The sequence below is a fragment of the Ostrea edulis genome, chromosome 2 (genome assembly GCF_947568905.1).
Source record: "Ostrea edulis chromosome 2, xbOstEdul1.1, whole genome shotgun sequence".
Taxonomy (NCBI): domain Eukaryota; kingdom Metazoa; phylum Mollusca; class Bivalvia; order Ostreida; family Ostreidae; genus Ostrea; species Ostrea edulis.
Window position 1 is genome coordinate 93274693 of NC_079165.1, and position 23730 is coordinate 93298422.

Genomic DNA, 23730 nt, shown 5'->3' on the forward strand with positions numbered 1-23730 from the left:
AAACAGAGAGATACTGACAGAGAAAGACAGGGGTGGAGAGTAACTGTGCTTAACTCACATGAGTTTTACAGCTTGAGGTTTGCTCATCGCCCGCCTATATGTAGTTCATGACCGAGCTATGGTGGAATTATAGCAAATAAAGTGGGGAAAATGCAACTGCTATCATGGTAATCAATGTAGCCCGTGGGCTTCTTGTTTTGCAAGTAGAAAACACGGATGATTAATCACCAGGAGCTAGTGATTCGTGGAGGGCTTGATCATTCCATTCATTATATTCTATGTCAATGCAAACACTTGTACAGGCGACTGTTTTTGTGCCCCCCCCCCTTTTTTTTGGTGGTGTTTAAATCCATCCGAGTTTTCCATGTACTGCAGTAAACATATGAGCAACAAAATATATATTTACAAGTTATGCCGAAGAGCACGATTATGTAACACTTCAAGTGCAAGGTACATTTCGAAATCCCGACACTTTGCTGATAATATAAATAGGAGCAACATAATTCAGGAAAAGGCACATGGGCTATATCGCTCAACTGGACGGTTGCAGTGACCACATGTAAAACAGCCCCATTAAAAAAGCTGTTAAATACCAGTTATGACCCCCTCTCCCTTCCCTTTACCTGGCCACTTGGGGCATGGTACTGTGTACCTATTCTACGTAAGGAGTCCTGCAGATTAAATTATCATATTCTACCCTCATTTTTGAGAAATCAGAACTATCCTTTATATTATGATGTGAAAAGTTAAACCCCTACTATTACCCCGTCATGAACCGATGTGTCATAATGTGAGCAAATATGAATATACACTACATTGGGATGCTTGCAAATTATATTGACTATTTGCACCCCATATAGTAGAATATTTCTTAAATAAATGGCATTTTCCCATATACATTTACTCCTATATAATTTTAGATCTCGTTATTTAGCCCCCCCCCCCCCCCCCCCCCATGTGTGATCCTGTGGGTCATAGCGTACGAAAACTTTATTCTACATGTACATTTCTTGAGGATGCTTGCATATATTGATGTCATTTAAGAAATAGACTTCATTTTTTAAATGAACTGGACATTTCACGCAGACATACTTCATGAAATACAAACGTGGTCTGAAAAACGACACGAAATTCCCGCCAGGGTCTGCCATTGGCCAAAACGATCACATTCATGTACAATAACCAGCCAATAAAAACCTAAAACCAGTACATCACCAACAAAATTGCTCTCTCAACCAGGCTATTATTTTAAATACATATCTTCAGAAATCTTTGGTCGATAGAAAATTCAATTTATCTCTACTGAAAAGAAAGTTAACTCTATCAAAAGAGATATCTCGTTAGCAAAGAAATCCTACTAATCTGTGTAACGAGAGATATCTATTTTCATAAAGTATTTTGTAATCTAAAGAGATAACATGGTTTTAGCATTACAATAGCAGTGAAAAGCGACACGATTTCGCCATCTGGAATACTATACTATGGTACTATACAGCGATGAAAAAGCCCAATGGTTTTTAATGTGTAAATGAAGTGATAGATGACGAGAAATTTTGTTATGTAAGTACCATCCATTTGAAATTTTAGGGAACACTGCAGTACAAATATTTTTGTTCTGTCTCTTAGCTGAGATAAAAGGGGAACGTGTTCCTAGGTTAAAAGCAAAAAAAATGAAGAACATTATGGCAGTTTTATTTTTTAAAGTAACACTGGTTGCCACTCATTGGAATAGTAATCCGATGTCCAGTTTTGTGGTAATAGAGTTTGAAACTCAATCTTCTGGAAATATTCAAGTCGGTGACTGAAAAAGAAGACATGAAAAATATAACATGTCTTTTAATTAAATATCTAACCTTCGTTCATAATTATAGATATTAAAACTTTGAATAACCTATAATATATTCATGGTGTTTTTAGAATGGGAGACGGGTATACGTATATACAAGAGAAATGCGAAGAGTCAACCTAGGAACGGTGGCTTCATTGTCTATGTAGTATAAACCACTCTCTGAAATCCAAAGTACAGGGTGTCCCAAAACATGCGTTACACTTTTAATAATCTATAACTTTATCAAACCAAAAGCAATTACAAAGATATTTTGTCAACATCTAGTGTATTAATATAAATTTTATTTGACAAAATTTCGGGAAATTCTGTTAAATAGTCAGTTAATTATGACGTCATAATGACGTCATCACATTTTCAAGATGGAACCTTCATGTGAACAGCTGGCAGAAATTGTCAAACTTTACTATGAGTGTAAATCTGCTACTTTAGTCATTAGAACCATGAGAAAACAACATCCTGGAATGAAAGTGCTCAACAGAATGCTAATTTACAGACTTGTAAGGAAGTTTGAAGTTAAAGGCACCACAAATGACACAAGACGCAATTCTGGTATTGGGAGACCAAGGAGTGCCCGTACCAAAGAGAACATTGATGCCATTGATAGAGTTATTACTGAAACTCCACAAAAATCAATTAGATGGGTATTGCATGAACTGAATGGCACCGTTAGCAAATCTAGTATTCATAGAATGCTCAAATTTGATTTAAAATTGATTCCATACAAGATAAGTGTGATGCAGCATTTAAAAGAGACAGACATTAGAAGTCGTTTAGAGTTTGCCCATTGGAGTTTAAGTAGACCCGACTCTGAAAATTTTACAGATGCCATATGGTTTTCCGATGAGGTCCACTTCCATCTTAATAATGTTGTCAATAAACAGAATTTTAGATTCTGGGGTTCGACGAAACCTAATTTTTATGTGGAAAAACCTCTTAACTGAGAGAAAGTTACTGTATGGGCTGCATTAAATTCAAGCGGAATAATTGGCCCTTTCTTCCTCGAAGACACCGAAGGCGATGCAGTGACGGTAAATTCTGAACTATACTTAAAGTTAATGAAATCAAAATTTCTACCAGCTCTTAGACGAAAAGTTGCAAATTTCGATAATGTGTGGTTTCAACAGGACGGTGCTACGCCACACACTGCAGGTTTTGTTCTTCAGTGGCTTGACAACACGTTTGGTGATCAATACATTTCTTATCGTACCGCAAATGTTTGGCCACCGCACTGCCCCGATCTGAACCCCCTCGATTTCTTCTTGTGGGGTTATCTAAAAGACAGAGTGTACTCTCCTTCCCCACAAACAACAGAAGACTTAAAAACAGCAATTACAAGAGAAATAAGATCAATCTCTGTTGATACATGTAAAGCTGTGGTAAAAAACTTCAGAAATCGTGTTCAAATAATGTTAAAGACAAAGGGACGTCATTTGGAACATATGTTGTAAAATGACATATGTTATTCCGAAGAAAGTTTTTGGTGATTAATAAGGAAGCTGTGACAAATGTATGCATTGACAAAAAATTTAAATCCTTTTTGTTATATGTTGTAAATTTCATGATTGTAATTTAAGGTATTAAAATTTTATAATAGTTTAAAAGTGTAACATATGTTTTGGATCACCCTGTATGAAGGGTTTACAATCAGGAATTTTGTGTCAAATGTTCTAACGTTATACAGTTCAATTGGATTTCATTTCGTTCCAAATGGTCTTCAGAATCACTGAATGAAACAAACGGTCAACGAAGGTGTTTAATTCAAGCTTTCTGATTGGCTGAGATCCAACAAACTAGAAAAAAAGTCAATCTCTACCCAGAGTTATCGTTCCCGCTACGCTCCACTAATACCTCTGTCAACGTCTAAAAATCATATCAAAACGTACTAAAACTAACTTAGCATATCAAACTGTAATGATCATATCTAAGCAAATCAAACACTTGTCTGAATTTTATAAACGCAGAAGCTGGTAAATATGAGACACCTGAGCGAATTAAAAGGTTTTATATAAATATTCATTCATCCAATAATACTAGAATAATCATGGAATTCGTTGTTTTTGTGAACTTATTGTAAGATTTTAAGCTTAACACTTATGGAGCGCCAAATTAACATAAACTCAAATAATTGAAGATATCTTCAATTATTTGAAGATATCATCAATTCATTTGATGCAGCAACAATTTAATTAAAGATCTCTTCAAATAATTAATGATATCTTCAATTCTGAATTATTGCGCGCATTAATTGAATTGATGATAGCAATAATTCTTCAGCTGAATTGATGCGCGCTTTAATTGAATTAATGATCTCTTCAAATGAATTAATGATATCAACAATTGAATTGATGCGCGCTACAATTCAATTGAAGAGAGCAATAATTGATATAATGCGCGCATTAAATCAATTGATGAGAGCAATAATTGAATTGATGCGCGCATTAATTCATTTGGTGAGAGCAACAATTGATTTAATGCACGCATTAATTCAATTATTGCTCTCTTCAAATGAATTAATGATATCTTTAATTCATTTGAAGAGAGCAATAATTCTTTTAGAGAGAGCAACTATATAATTAAAGATATCTTCAATTCAACATATCCACAATTGAATTAATGATATCTTTAATTGAATTCGCGCATTAATTCCTTATACAAAAGCATTGTAAATGATTTAAAGATATCTTCAATTGAATTAAAGAGATCATCAAATTATTTATACCGAGCTCTAAATTAATTATTGCGAGCAATATTTCTACTAGATTGATGCTCTCATCAAATGAATTGAAGAGAGCAATAATTGAATTAATGCGCGCATTAAATCAATTATTGCTCTCATTAATTCAATTGATGCGCGCATTAATTCAATTGATGAAAGCAATAATTGAATTGAAGCGCGCATTAATTCATTTGATGAGAGCAATAATTGATTTAATGCGCGCATTAATTCAATTAAAGAGAGCAATAATTGAATTGATGATATCTTCAATTATTTGAGTTTATGTTAATTTGGCGCTCCATAAACACTAAAACTTGTAAAATCATACTTTATTATGTACTAGGTAGAAATAAGTTTTGCCAAGAATCTTGACATTCAGACGTTGACAGAGGTGTTGTAGCGCAGCGTAATACGCCCTCTGGTGAGAGATTGGAAAAAAGTAGTTATCTTCACCTTCATGTGCCTTTAATGTTAATGTAACATTTGATTTTTCTAACATCCAATCAAAAACAAGAGGTACTGTGAGCAATGCTCACTAAGAATATCCCCCGCTTACCTCAATCTCCCAAAGGGTGTTGGTAATAGGTATAAACTACCTCTTTTTTGAGTGTAAAAAACAAATGGCATGACAAAGCGAACCACATTGCTACTTCGATGTCCAGTGCGTGTGACCTTTGACCTTTTGACCCCAAAATCGATAGGGAACATCTTCATCCCATGGGTAGTCCATATGTATGATATGGTGACTGTAGGTGGAAAGGATACCGCTTTAGAGCCCGGAAACCATATTGCTACTTCGATGTCCAGTGCGCGTGACCTTTGACCTTTTGACCCCAAAATCGATAGGGAACATCTTCATCCCATGGGTAGTCCATATGTATGATATGGTGACTGTAGGTGGAAAGGATAACGCTTTAGAGCCCGGAAACCATATTGCTACTTCGATGTCCAGTGTGCTTGACCTTTGACCTTTTGACCCCAAAATTGATAGGGAACATCTTCATCCCATGGGTAGTCCATATATATGATATGGTGACGGTAGGTGGAAAGGATAATGCTTTAGAGTCCGGAAACCATTGCGTCTACAGACGGACGGACGGACAGACAGACGGACAACCCGATTCCAGTATACCCCCCCCCCTCCCCCACAACTTGTTGCGGGGGGTATAATAAATTGGTTCAAAACTGATATGATGTGTGCGGTGTGGGGGGGGGGGGGGGGGGGGGGGGGATGGTTATCTTACTTACAAGTCAGGTCCGCTATGTTTGCCTTCAAAGGTTGGATATAATGCCTCGTATGTTCTTGCGGATCCCGAGCCGTGTATTGCGTAAGCATTAAATTTGGATACGTTAGGAGGAAAGTAGGATGAAGGTATGACTGCAGTTCCTTCCCATGTATCCCCTTTAATTGTTGAATTATATTTCATTGGTAACAAGTCCTGTAAAAGATATTACCATATTTGGAATAACACTTTGTATTGTCGTGGATGTTTTCAGTTTTCTTTTAAAAATAAAGATAGGGTAGATAATATGAAAATAGGTCGTTATTATAATAAATATTTTTTTCAGAGTTAGTCAATTCGAAGAAATAAAAACAACCCAAAACGTTAAACTCACAGCAAAACAGTCTCTGAATCCTTTTAACAATAAGACGATGTGTTGGCCATGCCTACAAATAACAAAATTTCAATTGAAATTATGTAAAAGGATTTTGATTACAGGTTTAGATACATTTTATATTGCTAGCTAGCTCAGTATTTATATCGATACTGCATGGATCAAATTTAATATGATCCCCTCTCCCGGGGGAAACGGGCGCATTATATTCTAGACCCACCCACCCATCTCTCTCCGCTTATATAGTTCGATCACTTCACCTGAGCGGATCAAAAGACCTAATCCTGATTGGATTGAACGAACATCACTCATTCAACAATCTATTTTGGGAAGAAAGGAGCTTAATATCATATGGATACAATGCATCATTCCCCACACGTTAATACAGATCTTCAGCACTGAATTGTCTATTTTCGAGCTAGGGTTTCATCCTCGACAAGATCCCCACTATTACCTCTAAATTCCCTGCATTCTTTAAGAAAAACACCCAGAATATTCTTAGAAAAATATTGGAATTGTCATTGTCATGTTATAAATTTTGTTTTTACTGCCACCGGCCAGTGAATACAATAAAACTGATTATATTATTATGACTACATTGTGGATGTACAATTTTAATTAAATGGAATATTCTCTCATATTTCATATAAAAATTTGCATATGACGAAATACAAAGTAAATAGTAGCGGATCCAGAGTGGTCTTTAACCCCTCCCCCTTCTATTTTGGTAAACGATTTTTAACAAAAAAGGCCATTTTGTGCTATTTTAGTAGGGCCTGTCACTCGCCCTTCTTATAACGGAAAAAAGTATTTCGGGTTGCAACACACAGGCACCTGACGTTTAGACCCACACTCCATTTGCCCCTCCCCTTTAATACGCAAATGTCATTTTGTGCTTTTATTAGATACTTAGTCACATAGTATACACTGTATTTACCAGTAATAAAGTAAACCTGTGTAAAAAATAAAAATGAAATAAAATAAAAACAAAAACAAAAAACAAATGCAGTCCAAGAAACATAGAATTTACGCAATTACAGAATGTATCAGCTTTGTTACACACATTTGAAAGGGGTGGATCAAAGGGAGTGTGGGTCCAAACGTCAGATGACTGTGTTGTAACACTATTCAAAAGTTGTCTGAACCCGACCCCGGTGTATACAGATATGAAAAAAGTATGTGTGTTTCGGATACACACACACGCACGCACTAAAAACCAACAACACTCAACATCCAAAGTGTCGGATCTAATAGTAGATATGAGGTCAAATAAATAAAGTTATTATATACTTTCAATTTCATCTCTTCTTTTTTCTTTAAAAGTTTGCGGGCATATATCACACGATATATGCCCAGAAACATTCCGGCCCTCAAACATTACGTCACAATCAAATTTCTACGCCGTTAATTTTCAAATTTTTCGTGTTTTTCATCTTTTACTCAGTTAAACCGATAAAGTTATTGTTAAAAATAAAATTATTGTTAGTTTCTAAATGAAATTGAAAGTATATAATAAAAAGGTTATAGACTTTGTATGGGAAATATGACGACCTCGTTTTTTGTCGCGAACGGACCTCGCAAGCTCGGTCCGTCTACGCGCCAAAAAACTCGGTCGTCATATTTTCCCATACAAAGTCTATAACCTATAAATATAAAAAGCACTAAAATGACCAACGGCACGAACAACAGTGAGTTGTCAAATTTTCGGGACGACCTGTCCCTTGTTAAAGACGATAGAATAATTAACTAGAAAAGAAAACCAAATAGAGAAGCAAACTAAAACTAAACTACAAAATTTGACAACAAAGAAAACGTCTACATATTGAAATAATTGGATTTTAACGAGATAAGATGTCGAGCGTTCGCAATCGAAATAAATAAGTAAAGCACACGGCCTTTATAAACAATACATGCATGCATGTCCTAAATATGCAACATTAATTATCAATTCTGTAAAATATTTTTGAATTGGGTCTGAAATTGTCTAACAACATTACCTTAAGCTAAGAGGTATATAATTGAACTTTTACATGATGGGGGAAAATGGTGGGATTTTCTCTCTCTCTCTCTCAGAAAAAAATTTAAGGATGTTTTCACATAAAGGTACGTTTTGATAAAAGCTACCCCACTACACATACATAAACTAGCAATGAATAGATGGTTTTCCATCGAAGCGATTAAGCAAGAGTTATTTCCCATTGGTCGCCATATTGTAGGTTAACATGCCCGGATTCCTTCATTATTCAACCCAAATCCGCCTTGTTACTCTGGTCACTGAGGTGGAGATAAACTGTTTTTCTTATTAATATACATTTGTTAATGCATCTTTTACTTCATAATTGCAATATTGCAAAGATTCCCCCCCCCCCCCCCCCCATATATTTCTGCCTTACATGTTTGAAATTGGTTGCCCAAAGAGGAAAATCCACCAGTTTGACCTACAAGATGGCGGCCAAGGGGAATAACTCGGGGTCAAAATACGTCATATGAAAACCATCTATTGAACTAGCAGTGTATTTGGTGGGTACATGAACTAGCAATAAATTAAGCCGGTACTTACGGACACAATTCGACTTCCAGATACTGATTTTTATCGTTCAGAAAAAACGCCTCAACCACTGAAAAAGATGAAAATTCATTGATATGTGTAGCGTGTATCATGTCGCATTATGATCCTATTACTGGGGTTGAGAAAGAGACCAACTCTGGATCCAAAAAGAAGAAAATCATTATATTATCATAGTCCACCTGTATCAATTTTAGTTTAAAAAATTCAAATGTCAGTTAAGTCTAATTAAAGTCAAATAAATATAGGAGTTAATGACAAGTTAACTGATATATATAATAAACTAGCCTTCGCGCAGCTGGGTCCTGTACTTCGAGTGGGGGAGCAGGTGGGGGGGAAATTAAGATATGTTCCAACTTGTAAACTAAGACATTTTCATGTTGATACGGGTCCTATAGTTAGCTGTCAATCAATGTGACCTACACAGTGTAATTCAGCAGTTTTAAACTGCTGACTACGACTGAACCATGCTTCATCTTCATTAGTTGAAGGTTCCGGCCAGCTACTTGGAACCATATATATATGGAGCGCCAAACATAAACTCAAATAATTGAAGATATCTTCAATTATTTGAAGGTATCATCAATTCATTTGATGCACGCAACAATTTAATTAAAGATCTCTTCAAATAATTAATGATATCTTCAATTCTGAATTATTGCGCGCATTAAGTGAATTGATGATAGCATTAATTCTTCAGCTGAATTGATGCGCGCTTTAATTGAATTAATGATCTCTTAAGGTATTCCATGTATAATGAAAGGATAATGAACAATTTTGAAGGATTTAGATCAACATAAAAGTTTATTGTTAAATAATGATGAAAGTGAAGCAGATGAAATTTACATGACTGGTAAATGATTAGAAGGTGATCTTTTTGCACTTAAGACTTTTTGGAAGAGTTGTCTGCCCTTTGTAAAATTTTAAAAAAATCTAATTTTCTAAAAATGTGTGTGGTCAATGATTAATTTTATTTCATAAATTCATAAAAAGAAAGTGTATGTAACTTTCTACAAAGAGATTAGTATGAAAATAAAATTTGTTTTTAAAATATTGTAATAAAACATGCTTTTCCCATATACTTCAATGTTAAATTCTAGGTGAAATAAATCAAGCAGTAAACAAAATTTTGAAAGTTCCTATGGTGGATTATTTTTATTTGATGAACCCTTCAAAATGATACCATGATTACAAATATCCCACCATCCATTTATTAGATATGAAATATGGTCATTATACATTGAATACCTTAAAATGAATTAATGATATCAACGATTGAATTGATGCGGGCTACAATTCAATTGAAGAGAGCAATAATTGATATAATGCGCGCATTAAATCAATTGATGAGAGCAATAATTGAATTGATGCGCTCATTAATTAATTTGATTAGAGCAATAATGGATTTAATGCGCGCATTAATTCAATTATTGCTCTCTTCAATTGAATTGATGATATCTTTAATTCATTTGAAGAGAGCAATAATTCTTTTAGAGAGAGCAACTATATAATTAAAGATACCTTCAATTCAACATATCCACAATTGAATTAATTATCTCTTTATATTGAATTGTTGCTCTCTTTAAAAGAATTGATGCGCGCATTAATCCCTTATACAAAAGCATTGTAAATAATTAAAGATATCTTCAATTGAATTTAAGAGATCATCAAATTATTTATACCGAGCTCTAAATCAATTATTGCGAGCAATATTTCTACGCAATTGATGCTCTCATCAATTGAATTGAAGAGAGCAATAATTGAATTAATGCGCGCATCAAATCTATTATTGCTCTCATTAATTCAATTGATGCTCTCATCAATTGAATTGAAGAGAGCAATAATTGAATAAATGCACGCATTAAATCAATTATTGCTCTCATGAATTCAATTGATGCGTGCATTAATTCAATTGATGAGAGCAATAATTGAATTGAAGTGCGCATTAATTCATTTGATAAGAGCAACAATTGATTTATTGCGCGCATTAATTCAATTAAAGAGAGCAATAATTGAATTGATGATATCTTCAAATAATTGAAGATATCTTCAATTATTTGAGTTTATGTTAATTTGGCGCTCCATATATATGGCTGACAAAAATGCCAAACCATAGCCACTTGCCGCCCCAGGTGCATAACTATTCTATCCAAGCGTTTCTCTATATATCGAGAGTTGGCACATAAAGAGTTACACGACCCACTCTTTTTTCGATAACAGGAGCGTCTATGCTAAGCGTTTAGCGATATCGGATGCGTCTTAACGCCCCTCTCGAGAATTTTTTTCTCATACGGAGACGTCACCATTGCTGGTGAAGGGCTGTAAAATTTAAGCCTTACGGCTTACGGCCTTTAAGCAGGGAAGGATCTCCATCGTGCCACTCCTGCTATAACAAGGGGCCTCATCCGAAGGCCGCCCCATTTATAGTCGCCTCTTACGACAAGCAAGGGGCACTGAGAACGTATTCTCGCCTATTCTCTTTAAAGAAGTCGAGTGGCATAGCTTATGCCTCTCGACTTCTCTAAAGAGAATAATTCTCGCCCAGATCCTCAAGCAAAATGCGCGTCGATTACCAAGCGTTTCACGATGTCTGAAGCGTGGATTGCCAAGAGTTTTGCGATGTCGGGAGCGGGTGTTTTTTAACGTGATATCGCAGAGACTGACGCGTCAATGGACCGAATATGCAGTTTCGAACCTCACTCGGCATTTTATCCCTTTTACAACACGGTTGCGTATTGCCGTATCTAACGCTATATCTCAGGCGCGTATAACATCCAGAAAGAAAATGATGTGTAGGTAAAGTACGACAAAGGGTCTAGTCTCTTTGTGGCCGACTCGAGGTCCTGGAAGCTCCTGGTTTTTACGAATGAAATCACCCCCCCCCCTTTTTTTTTTTGGAGTGCATATCTGATCATTTGAAATTCAAAAGGGGACTATATTTGATTGAATTGGCGTTATAATATTGATTAAATTATAAATCAGAACTATACATAAAACAAAGCAATTTTTTAGGCACAAATATTTTAACGACAGAGCTCTCTCTCTCTCTAAAAATGATGTGTAGTACTTGCGTATAGGCAGCTACGGGCCTGTATCTGTTAACGTTTAGCAAGTTTTCTGATCATTTTTTAAAAATATCTTGCTATATATTGGATTTTAGTGATATTTCTCATTTCCAATAAGCAAGGTAATTTTAATTGAACTGTTACAGCATATTCTCTATATATATTGAATACCTTCATAATCCCACAAGTTCTGAAATGGTTGACCCGGTTCTCCTCCAGGATTTCCTGGGTCATTGAAAAAAGTGGATTCTACTCTCATGTTCAGTCCATTTTCTGCAGTTAAGAATGCAAGCTGAACTGGGGGGTGGTCTATGTTTGATCCATTCCATGTCTTTGTTATGTTAAAATTCATTTGAAAACTATTATAAAAAGAATGGTAAAGAATCTTGTTAAAATAATTCTATACTTGGTGTTGATTTGAATAGCATTCTTAAACTACAATGTATAATCTATAAATTTTGTGTATTTATCACTGTTTTATAAAAAGAAATTATAATTTAATATCAGAGCTTGGGTTGATTAGAATATTATCATACATAGCATATAGTATTTACAAAACAGTACATTACAGTATTTAAAAGTTAAAGTTTCGGACAGATCGACATGACAAAAACAATGATCTTAAAAATCCCGAAGATGAAAAATCCTCGAATGCAAAATATTTTTAAAGTCAAGGAAGATAACTCTGTTTATTTATTATGCTTATTTGTGTGGATGTAACGTTACAGTCTGTAAACGTGTAACTAATGCAGTTAAGATTCTGATATTGATATAGGGGAACGATCATAATAAAAAAATATATTATATTTTCTTTTACATTCTTAAAGGTATAAACATACACTCTACCTTTCCAAACTGGTTATCGAAGAAAAATCAGACACCGCCTACAAGTGCCCCTTTAAAGTCACGTGACATCCACGAAATTTTCGCCATTTTTGTTGTGGTTCACCAGAAAAACAATAACTTGTGCATGAATGATACAATGACATGTTGAAGGATCGATCATGAAATCTCTTTGCCAGTGGTGAGTGTAAATGACTTTGTAGGTGACTACTTTCGGTTTTAAATTTTGACCACCTGGACCCTGACAACTTACCATCACACCTGTCGCTTTGTGGGACACACACACCTGACGGGTGTCAATGACGGTCACGCTGTACACAGTAAACAGTTTGACATGTATCTGTTCATTTGTGTAATGGATGCATTTTTGGGTTCCTAATGAGTTTAGTTATTGTACAGGTATATATAAATTTTATGATGTGAAATGATGTGAACAGTATAACAATTCACGGCACATGGTCCCCTATGACAGATTACACTAGTTATATTTCTGGAGTGCTGATTATTAATTTTTATTTATATCGTAGATGTTATGCATCGTAAATCCATACAATATGAACGTACATGACTTACTATTTAATGCAGTACATATAGATGGAAAAATAGAATTGTACAATATCCTTTTAAAAGTATAAAACTTAAAAGCCATGCTATAATGTTAACATGGAAACCTTTTTATCTTGATCCTTTCCTGAATTTGTATACTAGATGAGTTTGAACGTATTTTATTGCCATACAATTACAAAGGGATAGGTGGGTATCAAAGCTTGATAATATTAGATATTCTAGATCTGTAACGGTGTGGATTGAGTCAGATTACTGGAATTCCCTTTAAAGATATAGAGTATTGTGGGATGATTGATAACATATTTCATGCAATCACCTCATATGTACTGTACTTTTCTATATGAGAATCCCAAAAATAATATATAAATTTACTACATCACATATGTATGGAAAAAATATTTTGAAGCCCTTTTAAGGGAGGGGACTATTGTTTTTATTTTGAAGCCCTTTTAAGGGAGGGGGCTATTGTTTTTATTTTGAAGCCCTTTTAAGGGAGGGGGCTATTGTTTTTAATCTGTCTGCAACTTTTTAACCTGGTCACAACATTTGGTGAATTTAAAGGTCAATGACAATATTATGTGAATGCTAAACATCATTAGATGGAGGAGGGGTGCTCCCCCCACCCACCCCCCTTTCACCACAAATAGATTTGGTACCCAGAATTGCTGAGAATGTTGGCTATAATATCCTACCTGCAATGCCAATAAAGTGTTTTCTATAAACCAGAGACACCAGAAAAACATTTACAAAGACACATATTAACGAATATGTAGTAGACAACTTACAAAGACTAGACGCATATGAGAACTATAGTGCTGCACTCTACAAAGCATGTCTGCTTGCCTTCAGCATCCGCAGGAAAGAGGGAGAATAGCATGTGCAGTCTCAGGGATCTACAAGCCTGACCGGAAATCCTACCACCCCACCCCCCCACCCCCACCCCCAAATCACTATGTTTTTCACATGTTGCCCCCCACTCCCCTCCTTCAGAAATCATCAAGGTCAAGGATGCTAAAACTGAACATGATCACAGTAGGGGATATTGTGTTTCATCATGTTCAAAAACAACACTGTGGATCCTGTAATTTAAAATGACCAATTTAATTTGCTTTTAAAACTTACATAAACCTGATAGATGCATCAGATGATGATATACATGTATAATGATACCATACTTTCCAAGGTTAAAAAGTGGAAATTAAGTTTCAGAGTATTTATAGAAATTTTAGATTTTTCTGAAATCAAAGCAGACTAGAAATATATTTAAGGAGTGTATAAGTCTACAGAATTTAGTATCAATCGACAGAGAGATGAATATGCACACAGATGGCCAAGCTGTGCCTCCAGTATTGATTCTTGTAGATGGAGTGCATCCGTGATATAGAACTGTGTGAATATATTGAACATCTTGACAAAGCCTATATCTCTTTGTCTTCTGCCATGAATTATGGATGGAATGACTAACACATGACCGAGGAAAATGAAGCTCAGCTGATTACTTCACTAATAACAAGTAATATTTGCTCATAAATAGATTTTATTACAAAAAGTGATTGTTGGAGATTAATTTTGGGGGGTTAATTTCTTCCCATAGTTTGCAGACCTGTAGAAGATTACCATGGCTTCATTAGATAGTTTTACAGACTCAATAACTTTCTAAAAGGAAAGACATCCAAATATGCCCAGAAAAGTATAAAGATGGGCCACATAGATCAAATAAAAAATGTTGAGAAAATGCAATTCGCACATGCATTTGAAAATTGTTCCTATGGAATTTGTTCCTATATGCAAAAATTAATCTGTTTTTTGCATTTTTCTAGTCTCAATCTTAGTAGACATGTGCCTATAGTTTTCCTAGACAGGTTGATAAATCCTATGAAATAACAGTTTCCAGTTCGTCCTGTTAAAATGGTTGGCATTCCACCAAACAGATCAAACAAAAATTCTAAACATGAAGTCAAAATATTTTTAATAGTAGATCTAGTTGATATTTAATTTCAAATTATTCTATAGATAGCATAACCTAACTTCAAGGGGAGGACTGATCCCTTTTGATGTTTTTGTAATTTTCTTGCGATATATTGACCGACTGTCAGGTATGAATTGCTGGGGTGGTGATACTCCATTTAAAAGCCATGATTTTTTGCCACAGTTTTTCAAAAACAGTTTACATTTTGACAAGTTCAACAGTATGTTATTGATACTGTAATGGACATGATTATGGGAGAACACACGCCAAAGTGAGTTATTTGCCTTTAATTTTGTCACAAAATTGAGATATTTTTTTCTGTCTCCATTCAATTCCTGTAAAAATTAAAATTTCTTGGAATACTAGTACTTTTATTTCATCCAAATGTTATCAATTTAAACGTCTATGAATATTGTTGGTTGTTGTTTTGAAATTCAAGGCAATGCATAGCATGTAAATTCAGGAAGGTGTACTTTTTTCCTTTGAAGTGTATTCATATAAACATGCTGTAAATAATTTTTTGTATGTATAGAAATTTTGATAAATGGATTTTAATTCTAAAAGAAAATAGTGAGCATGATAAGTTCCATGTAGTTTGATAGTGTGTATATACAGCTCTAATATGTGTGTCATTTATGTACATGTATCTGTATAATCATGTTGATGTGTGCAATACAAGTTATGATTGCCCTGATTAATATAAAAGGAAATTTTTAAAACATCTCTCATTTTTAAGGAGAACGATATATTTCTGTAAAAATGCAATGAATTAAAACTTGACTCCACCCTCTTTAAAACTTTATTTATGCATGAACCAAGCAAAATCATTCCAGATAAATTGCTTTGTCATTATAGGTAATATGTTAGAAGGATTTGCTGTTTTTAAATTAGTCAAGAAGATTAGAAATTTGTGTCAACATTTTGGTTTTTCAAATTCCATTCTCAGTCTTTTTGGAAAGAAACCTTTAATGTTTTGAATAACACAATGTTGGAGAAAGGTATTAACCACGTGTTAACACTGGATTGCTCTATCCTTCAGTGAAAACATGGTGATTTTTCATCCTAAGAGAAATTTGATCTCCGTAAAGTGATATCATAGCACATGTGTTTTGGCTTTACAATTAAATGGTCTGTTATTTTATTATCTGTTTGAATGAATTTTGCTTAAATGTTAATTGTTTTATACATATGTATAATTATACTGAACCAAATGCATACTATGAAATATTTTGCATGTGACTATGAAGTTGTATTACTATTCACACTGGTAATTTTGTCTGTAGTGTAGTGATAATAGTCAATCTAAGGAGTCTATACCATACCATGTACCCCTGATAAAAAACACAATAATAGGAATAAAACATGTTTTTATTCAAACTTCGATTCAAAATTGCTTGCTTTTATTGTCAGCATACTCAAAAGTTCTTCCTGATCCAATAACTTCAGTATTTATGCCATTGATCCACCATAAAAATAATCCTCATTGACACATATAACGTGGGGATATTCAAGGTTCTTGGCGGCCACTTTTTGTGTCATCCCTCTGTTTATTCTGATGGTCATGAACATTACTACTTTTGGTATCCTGTTTAGGCAGATAACTCAAAACAGTAGATCTCTGTAAGTATTGGGATGCAGTAATATCAAACATCAATGTATTTAACAAGAAAAAAGGTCCATATAATTTTTATTCGACAAATGTAAAAGAAGTGTAAATTACAGGAAGTACCATTGGGATAGGGATGACACGAAAAGTGGTTGTGAAGAACTGTTGAATATCTCTGGTTATATGCATCAATGTCAACAAGGATTATTATACCCCCCGCAACAAGTTGTGGGGGTGGGTATACTGGAATCGGGTTGTCCGTCTGTCTGTCCGTCTGTAGACGCAATGGTTTCCGGACTCTAAAGCATTATCCTTTCCACCAACCGTCACCATATCATATATATGGACTACCCATGGGATGAAGATGTTCCCTATCGATTTTGGGGTCAAAAGGTCAAAGGTCAAGCGCACTGGACATCGAAGTAGCAATATGGTTTCCAGGCTCTAAAGCGTTATACTTTCCACCTACAGTCACCATATCATACATATGGACTACCCATGGGATGAAGATGTTCCCTATTGATTTTGGGGTCAAAAGGTCAAAGGTCATGCGCACTGGACATCGAAGTAGCAATATGGTTTCTAGGCTCTAAAGTGTTATCCTTTCCACCTACAGTCACCATATCATACATATAGACTACCCATGGGATGAAAATATTCCCTATCGATTTTGGGGTCAAAAGGTCAAAGGTCAAGTGCACTGGACATCAAAGTAGCAATATGGTTCGGTTTGTCATGCCATTTTTTTTTTACACTCAGAAAAGAGGTAGTTTATACCAACACCCTTTGGGAGATTGGGGTAAGCGGGGGGTATTCTTAGTGAGCATTGCTCACAGTACCTCTTGTTTTTATGGTGGATCAATGACATAAATACTGAAATTACTGGATCAGAAAGAGCTTTGAGGTGGCTATTGATAAAAGCAGAATTTTAGTCTAAGAGCTATTTTAAGATGAAGTTTTGAATAAAAATATATTTCATTCCCTGTGTTTTTATTAGAGGGTGGTAATGATTATGGCATAGATCCATTACTATCATTACAGACAAAATTACCAATTCCTGTGCACTAACTATTATACAGCACACATTATGCAAAGTGTTATTCATAATATATATATATACCCATCATGTGATAGGCTGCATCCAAGGGCTACTGTCCATTCATCACTGAACTATGAATGTTGAATGAATTTTTATATTAAAGTCAATGTTAAAATATGCTGATGTATGTATTTTCAATGTCTCTTCAGACAGAACATGTGGTAGCAGTCTATTGGTGAATGAATGCCCAGTCTGCGCAGGGTGACAATGTAACCCATCATTTAGTGACAATAGCTGGCATTTGAACAAAATGGCATCTAGTTCTGAAGATGTCGCAGCAGCCTCCACCTCCATGACTGAGGATGGTGAGGATTTTTTTATGAAGACTTGCAACTGTCATGCGTGTGATTTTAGAAACTCCATGGGGTTATTAATGCTTATTTTGGTGAATAAGATTCATTTCATTGTGTTCAATGTAAAAAACAAAATACAATTAGTTTCAAGCTGAAGTTTGTATGTATTTGTCTGTCTGTTACATGATTTGGTGTTGTTAAATGTAGTGAAAGCTTGTCATTTGCACGCAGTGACCTCACATAAACAACATATTCAATGTAATTCATCAATCCAGATATAAACTCACCCAATTTATGACCTTGACCAATGAAAATATAGCTGAGGCTTATAAACAAATTTAATTTCATTGTGGGCAAATGCAGAAAAGGGTGAAAAGTGCCAAAAAATGAAATATTACTGAAGTTGAAGTTAGGATTGATAACAATTAGAAATTGTTCTATTCCCCACATAGGTTAATATATCACTTAATTAAACCATTAATTCGTTAAAATGAGGTCCTTGATACTTACTTGATAGTTATGTTTTGAATTTGCTGATAATTGATTGTCTGTTGCTAGAAGCTTTCTGATTATTATCTCCTTGCAATGATTTTCGTGTGTGGGCAAGTGTGTGTGTGTATAACACTGAGCTTGTAGACATTCTACAGGTCAAGTTTAAGCTTTATCGATTTGATGCTTCACTTCTTGCTTTGTTATCAAGAGAGGGGGAAAAGGTCAAGGTTACTGGGGACTTAATAGAAAAGGCTTGTAGACATTCTACAGGCCACATTTTATGCTCAGTTGATTTGATACATTAGGGGTAGTTTTATTATCAAGAGAGGAAGAACCCTATTGATTTTGGGATGAAAAAAGTCAAGGTCACTACAGGCTTCATAGAAATAGCTTGTAGACACCCTTACTTACAGTCCACATTTCTTACTTGATTGATTTGATAATTCACATGTGGTTTTGTCATTAAGGGAGGAAGAGCCCTATTGATTTTTTGAGTCCAACAGTCAAGGTCATTATGGGACTTCAAAGTCAAGGTCATTATGGGACTTCAAAGCAAAACCTTATAGCACTCATTGTCAGGTGATATGTCCTGCCAAGCGGAGCTCTTATTGATTGTTTTTAATGATCCACCATGTGTGATAATTTGTAGCATTACATGTATTTAATATGCAACAACAAATTTACTTCATAAAACTCTAGTTTAATTTTTTTTTTAGAGATAAATGATAATGTTATAGCCACCTGTAGAGCATTTGGCATACATTTCATACTGAAGATTGCTCTAATGAATGATTTAATCAGTTCTGGTCTTTTAATTATTTCTTATGAGTGATGATAAAAAAATTCTGATTTCCCATCACCAGTTCTTGACTGTGCATGAACTCTGAGCTAGAGGTGCGCGGTAATACCGGTGTACCGGTATTTTTCTGGTAGCGGTATGTACCGTGGTACACGAGGCGAAATACCGGTATATTCAAGTCTGATAACTCTTAACAAAAATATAAAATTCAAACAAGAAAAAATAATTAAAGAAATTTGTGTACACAGTGACTCACTTTATCTACATAGATCCCTCGTTGTAATGTAATGAAAGGTATGTCTAATAACTGCACACAATCGGTAAAACATGCGAAGTATAAAACGCGATGATTTGATTATTAATGATGTGAAAACAAATCAAAATTAAAGAGAAAAATAATAGGAAACATTTCATTAAGTAATTATTTTAATATACAAGGTAGATTATAAAAAATGTTATTATGTTGTTTGGTTTATGTGGGTCGAATACCATTTCTGCTTATTAGGCAAACCCCGAATAAAAAATAAAATAAAATGGCCGATGCAGACTTGTGTGTTCGAAACCACCGTTCTTCGCGCGAGTACAAATTCCTGCCGATTATGAGTGTCGAGTTAATGGGTTTGAGGTGCAAGAATATAGGAATTGTGGTCGAAGAACAAGAACACATTCGTGCGCACATGTTCTGGACAGACGTATCCAACAGGTAAAAGTTCTCGTCATTCCCGACTCCAAGTGTAAGAACTTCTAGACTTTGAGATCGTGTCAAATAAATTCCACAGGTTTCCCCCTATTAGTTATTTTGATAGTCGTTCCAGTCAGTAGTCCAGTCACAGTCGATTCTAGTCATGATACAGAGAGACTACTATATTGTATGTACAATATATGCTAACTTTTATGTATCGATTAGACTTTTGTTCTGTTAACTGGTTTCAAAATAGATTTAAATAAGATATTTTCCTTATTATTTATATTTGAATAAATTAAGTGCAATTTACAATCAATAAACTAATAACTGTTCATTATTTACAATAAATCGCAACTAAAATCCACTAAAATTGAATCATAAAATTAAAAGATTAAATCTGCGGTATACCGTGGTATGTACCGCGGTATTTTGCAAATACCACGGTATACCGCGGTACATTTATTTTCTGCGGTACCCAACTCTACTCTGAGCATATGAAGGATTCAATGTGCGAGATTGAAGTCCTCACCACTGAACTGTGAATCATCTATCTGAAATTTATTCCAGAACAAAAAGACAAAAAGAAGAAATTCCGTCCTCTGGAGAGAATGAGAAAGTTTTTCAAAAGCACAAAAAAGTCAACAAAGACTAAAGATTCTGACAAAGCGAAATCTACAGGAGCCCTCCACAAGGACACAGGGCTGAGTGAAGAAGATGATGAGGGAGGGTAAGGAGGGTGTTACATGAAAAAAGAATTTGCAATAGTTTTATTTTTTAGGCATCAGGGATATGGTAATCCTAATATACTAATAGTAATGTAATGTCTGTCTAAACCTTTGTGGCCCAACATCTCCAGTGCATTTCAACTTCCAGGCTTTTATAATCAATTTGTACATGGAATACTCCTACGGATTTTGAGGTCACAAGAATTAAAGTATTTGCAATCATACAAACTTTTTAGTTTGGTACAATTTTTATGGTAGAAAAAAGGACATGTATAAATTTTGGGGTCACTAGGTCAATGATCATTGTCGCAATATCTTATGACCTTATAACTATTTTTTTAAACATATTTTATTATGTGTATGTACGTAATACATAATAGGAGACATTAATGCCTATAGGAGCCTTCTCCTTAACATACAAGGTATACATACACACTGTAATAATTTCATTAATTCTATACATAGAAATACTTGCATGTACATGTATATTATTGCATTTGTCATATGTAAAGTGAGTTTTAACTTGTGATATAACTTTGCCAGTATCGGTAATAACTTACAGGCTTACATCTGTTTTTTATTTTCTTGAATTAAGATTGATTCATTATTTTACTTTTCTTTCTGAATTTATATTTAATCTTTGTTGTAATCAAACTCCTGATGCTTCAGATTTGTGCAGCGATTACCAATGGGAGGGACTCGTAGTATATCAGAGGACAGTGTCTTTAAACCAGATCAGAAGGAAGGGGGCTTAGAATCATTTAGACACACAGCAGCCTCCATGGAACAAGTGAATCAAGATTTCAGGGTAAGAACAGAGTGGTGGTTAGGAAGCCTGAAAGTGGTGACTTTGTCCAGGATGATTTGTTGAGTATCATTTTGCAGAAGATCTTTGTATTTTGGATTTTGTAAAGAACTGTAGGTTCACTCATTTTTACATAAAGTGGTTTTATTAATTTACAGCTCAAACAAATGCCCACTTGTGCCTAATTTTATGAATTGATATAAAACAGACTCATACTTTTACTAGGCAAAAAAAAATGTGTAGTTCCTATCACACGCTTTTCAAAAAGAGTGTAGGTAGGTCGATTTTTTATAACCCCCGAACGAAGTTCAGTGGGGGGGTATATAGGAATCACTCTGTCTGTCCGTCTGTCTGTCTGTGCAGATTCGTGTCCGGGCCATAACTTCTTTATTCTTTGACTTAGGCATACCATATTTGGTACACAGGTGGATCACCATGAGACAATGTGTCAAGTACCTTCATGACCTCTATATGACCTTGACCCTTGGCCTCAAGGTCAAAATTAAAGGTTTTTACATTGGATTCGTGTCAGGGCCATGACTTCTTTGTTCTTTAACATAGATATACCATATTTGACACATTAGTGTATCACCATAAGACAATGTGTCGGGTACCTTCATGACCTTTATATGACCTTGAACTTTGACCTCAAGGTCAAAATTGATTACAGGGTTTTGACATAGTCATACCATAAGACATGGGTGTATCACCATGAGACTATGTGTCATGTACATTCATGACCTCTTTATGACCTTGACCTTTGATCTCAAGGTCAAAATTGTATGTTTATGCCATGGATTTGTGTTCGGACTATATCTTCCATTTTCTTCTACAAAGGTATACCATATTTTGACACTCAGGAAAGAGGTAATTTATATCTATTAACAACACCCTTTGGGAGATTGGGGTAAGCGGGGGGTATTCTTAGTGAGCATTGCTCATAGTACCTCTTGTTTTAATTTGTGGACAAAGTATTGATATTTAAGGTCTGTTGCTCCAGTAGATATTTGATGATAAATGAAAAGCATGCAAGATACTATGATACTGAAATATTGATGTGTAAATGTTACTAAAAACTGCGATACCACATATACCATCTGTGATTTTTTTGACATCTTAAATTTCCGCATCATCAACAGTGTCAGGGGAACCAAGGGTAATAACAATGATTGAATCCCATGCTTTATAAAATTACGGCCGGAGATTGAAAAATAAGGTAGGTCAGGAAACACCTTGACTGTTAACATCTCTTCAAACAGAGATTATTAAATGGAAGAAAGGGGCACACGAATCTGTAAAGTTTCAGATTTTATAGAAAAATATTTGAACACATGTTACAAAGAATTTGAATAAATACACACATCCCTCAGTCTGAAAAATGAGTGATGAATATTAATTGGTGTCAATAACAGCTCTATAAACATAAATAAAAGATAGACTGCAGGTTATACTCTTCCTAAGATTTTTTAAAAAAATATCTTACATTTTTAACAATTTTTAATGAAAATTTGATAAAAAAGCCATAATGACATTAAGATGTACAATCTGCTGTGAAAATTATGCCGGAGTCGTCAATCTTTAGCTAATCTGGAGCTAATATTTAATGCTGAAATTAATATTTTTTTTAAATGAATTGTTCATATTCTGTTTATGAATTGAACAGATCTAATCATGATGGAGGACTTTTTTGTGGTTTTCAGTTTAGGGCAATAGAAAAATAGGTACACTCATGTATAAAATTGCACTAGATATGTGAAAACATTTGTGAAAGCATATGATAATGGTAACTGAATTTTTAGAAGGGAAAAGAGGAGTTCATTAATATGCATCCTCTTTTAACATTTGTTTATTGAATTATTGATCATTCACAATATTGATATATATGAGGATATAAGGATGTAATAGTTATATACATGTAAACTATACTTCGATCCTTGATCATTGAAAACCTTTTTTTAATTTGTATATTTATGGAATTCATTTTTCTTGGACAGTTTTAGGTAGTCATTTTAATTTGGAGGAAATGGAATGCTT

The 23730-nt window shown here is 34.6% G+C and overlaps 2 protein-coding genes across 13 annotated transcripts in view; one reads left to right on the forward strand and one right to left on the reverse strand.

Moving 5' to 3' along the window:
* Positions 1 to 1676: 1676 nt before the first annotated feature.
* Positions 1677 to 13020, reverse strand: LOC125678555 (UPF0462 protein C4orf33 homolog). The gene is made up of 6 exons (XM_056155540.1): positions 12910 to 13020; positions 11985 to 12144; positions 8743 to 8800; positions 6183 to 6234; positions 5814 to 6004; positions 1677 to 1801 (listed from the first exon to the last, which is right to left on the reverse strand). Exons 1-6 carry the CDS (start codon positions 12910 to 12912, stop codon positions 1699 to 1701), a joined length of 567 nt encoding a protein of 188 aa, XP_056011515.1. The 5' UTR covers positions 12913 to 13020; the 3' UTR covers positions 1677 to 1698.
* The window catches only part of LOC125678553 (neurofilament heavy polypeptide-like), a 34764-nt gene continuing 23722 nt past the window's right edge, over positions 12689 to 23730 (forward strand). For 3 of the 12 annotated variants that reach the window (XR_007371554.2, XM_056155532.1, XM_048917096.2), the window contains exons 1-5: positions 12702 to 12837; positions 18047 to 18202; positions 20734 to 20893; positions 21561 to 21699; positions 22534 to 22563. Coding sequence is in view for 11 of the 12 variants with exons in the window: in XM_056155532.1 (XP_056011507.1) it covers positions 18148 to 18202; positions 20734 to 20893; positions 21561 to 21699; positions 22534 to 22563 (384 nt within the window). In the remaining variant the exon portion in view is untranslated. Of the gene's footprint in view, positions 12838 to 12913; positions 14737 to 18046; positions 18203 to 20733; positions 20894 to 21560; positions 21700 to 22533; positions 22564 to 23730 lie in introns of those variants that run through there. The other 9 variants (XM_056155535.1, XM_048917100.2, XM_048917101.2 and 6 more) reach the window with 7 other exon arrangements.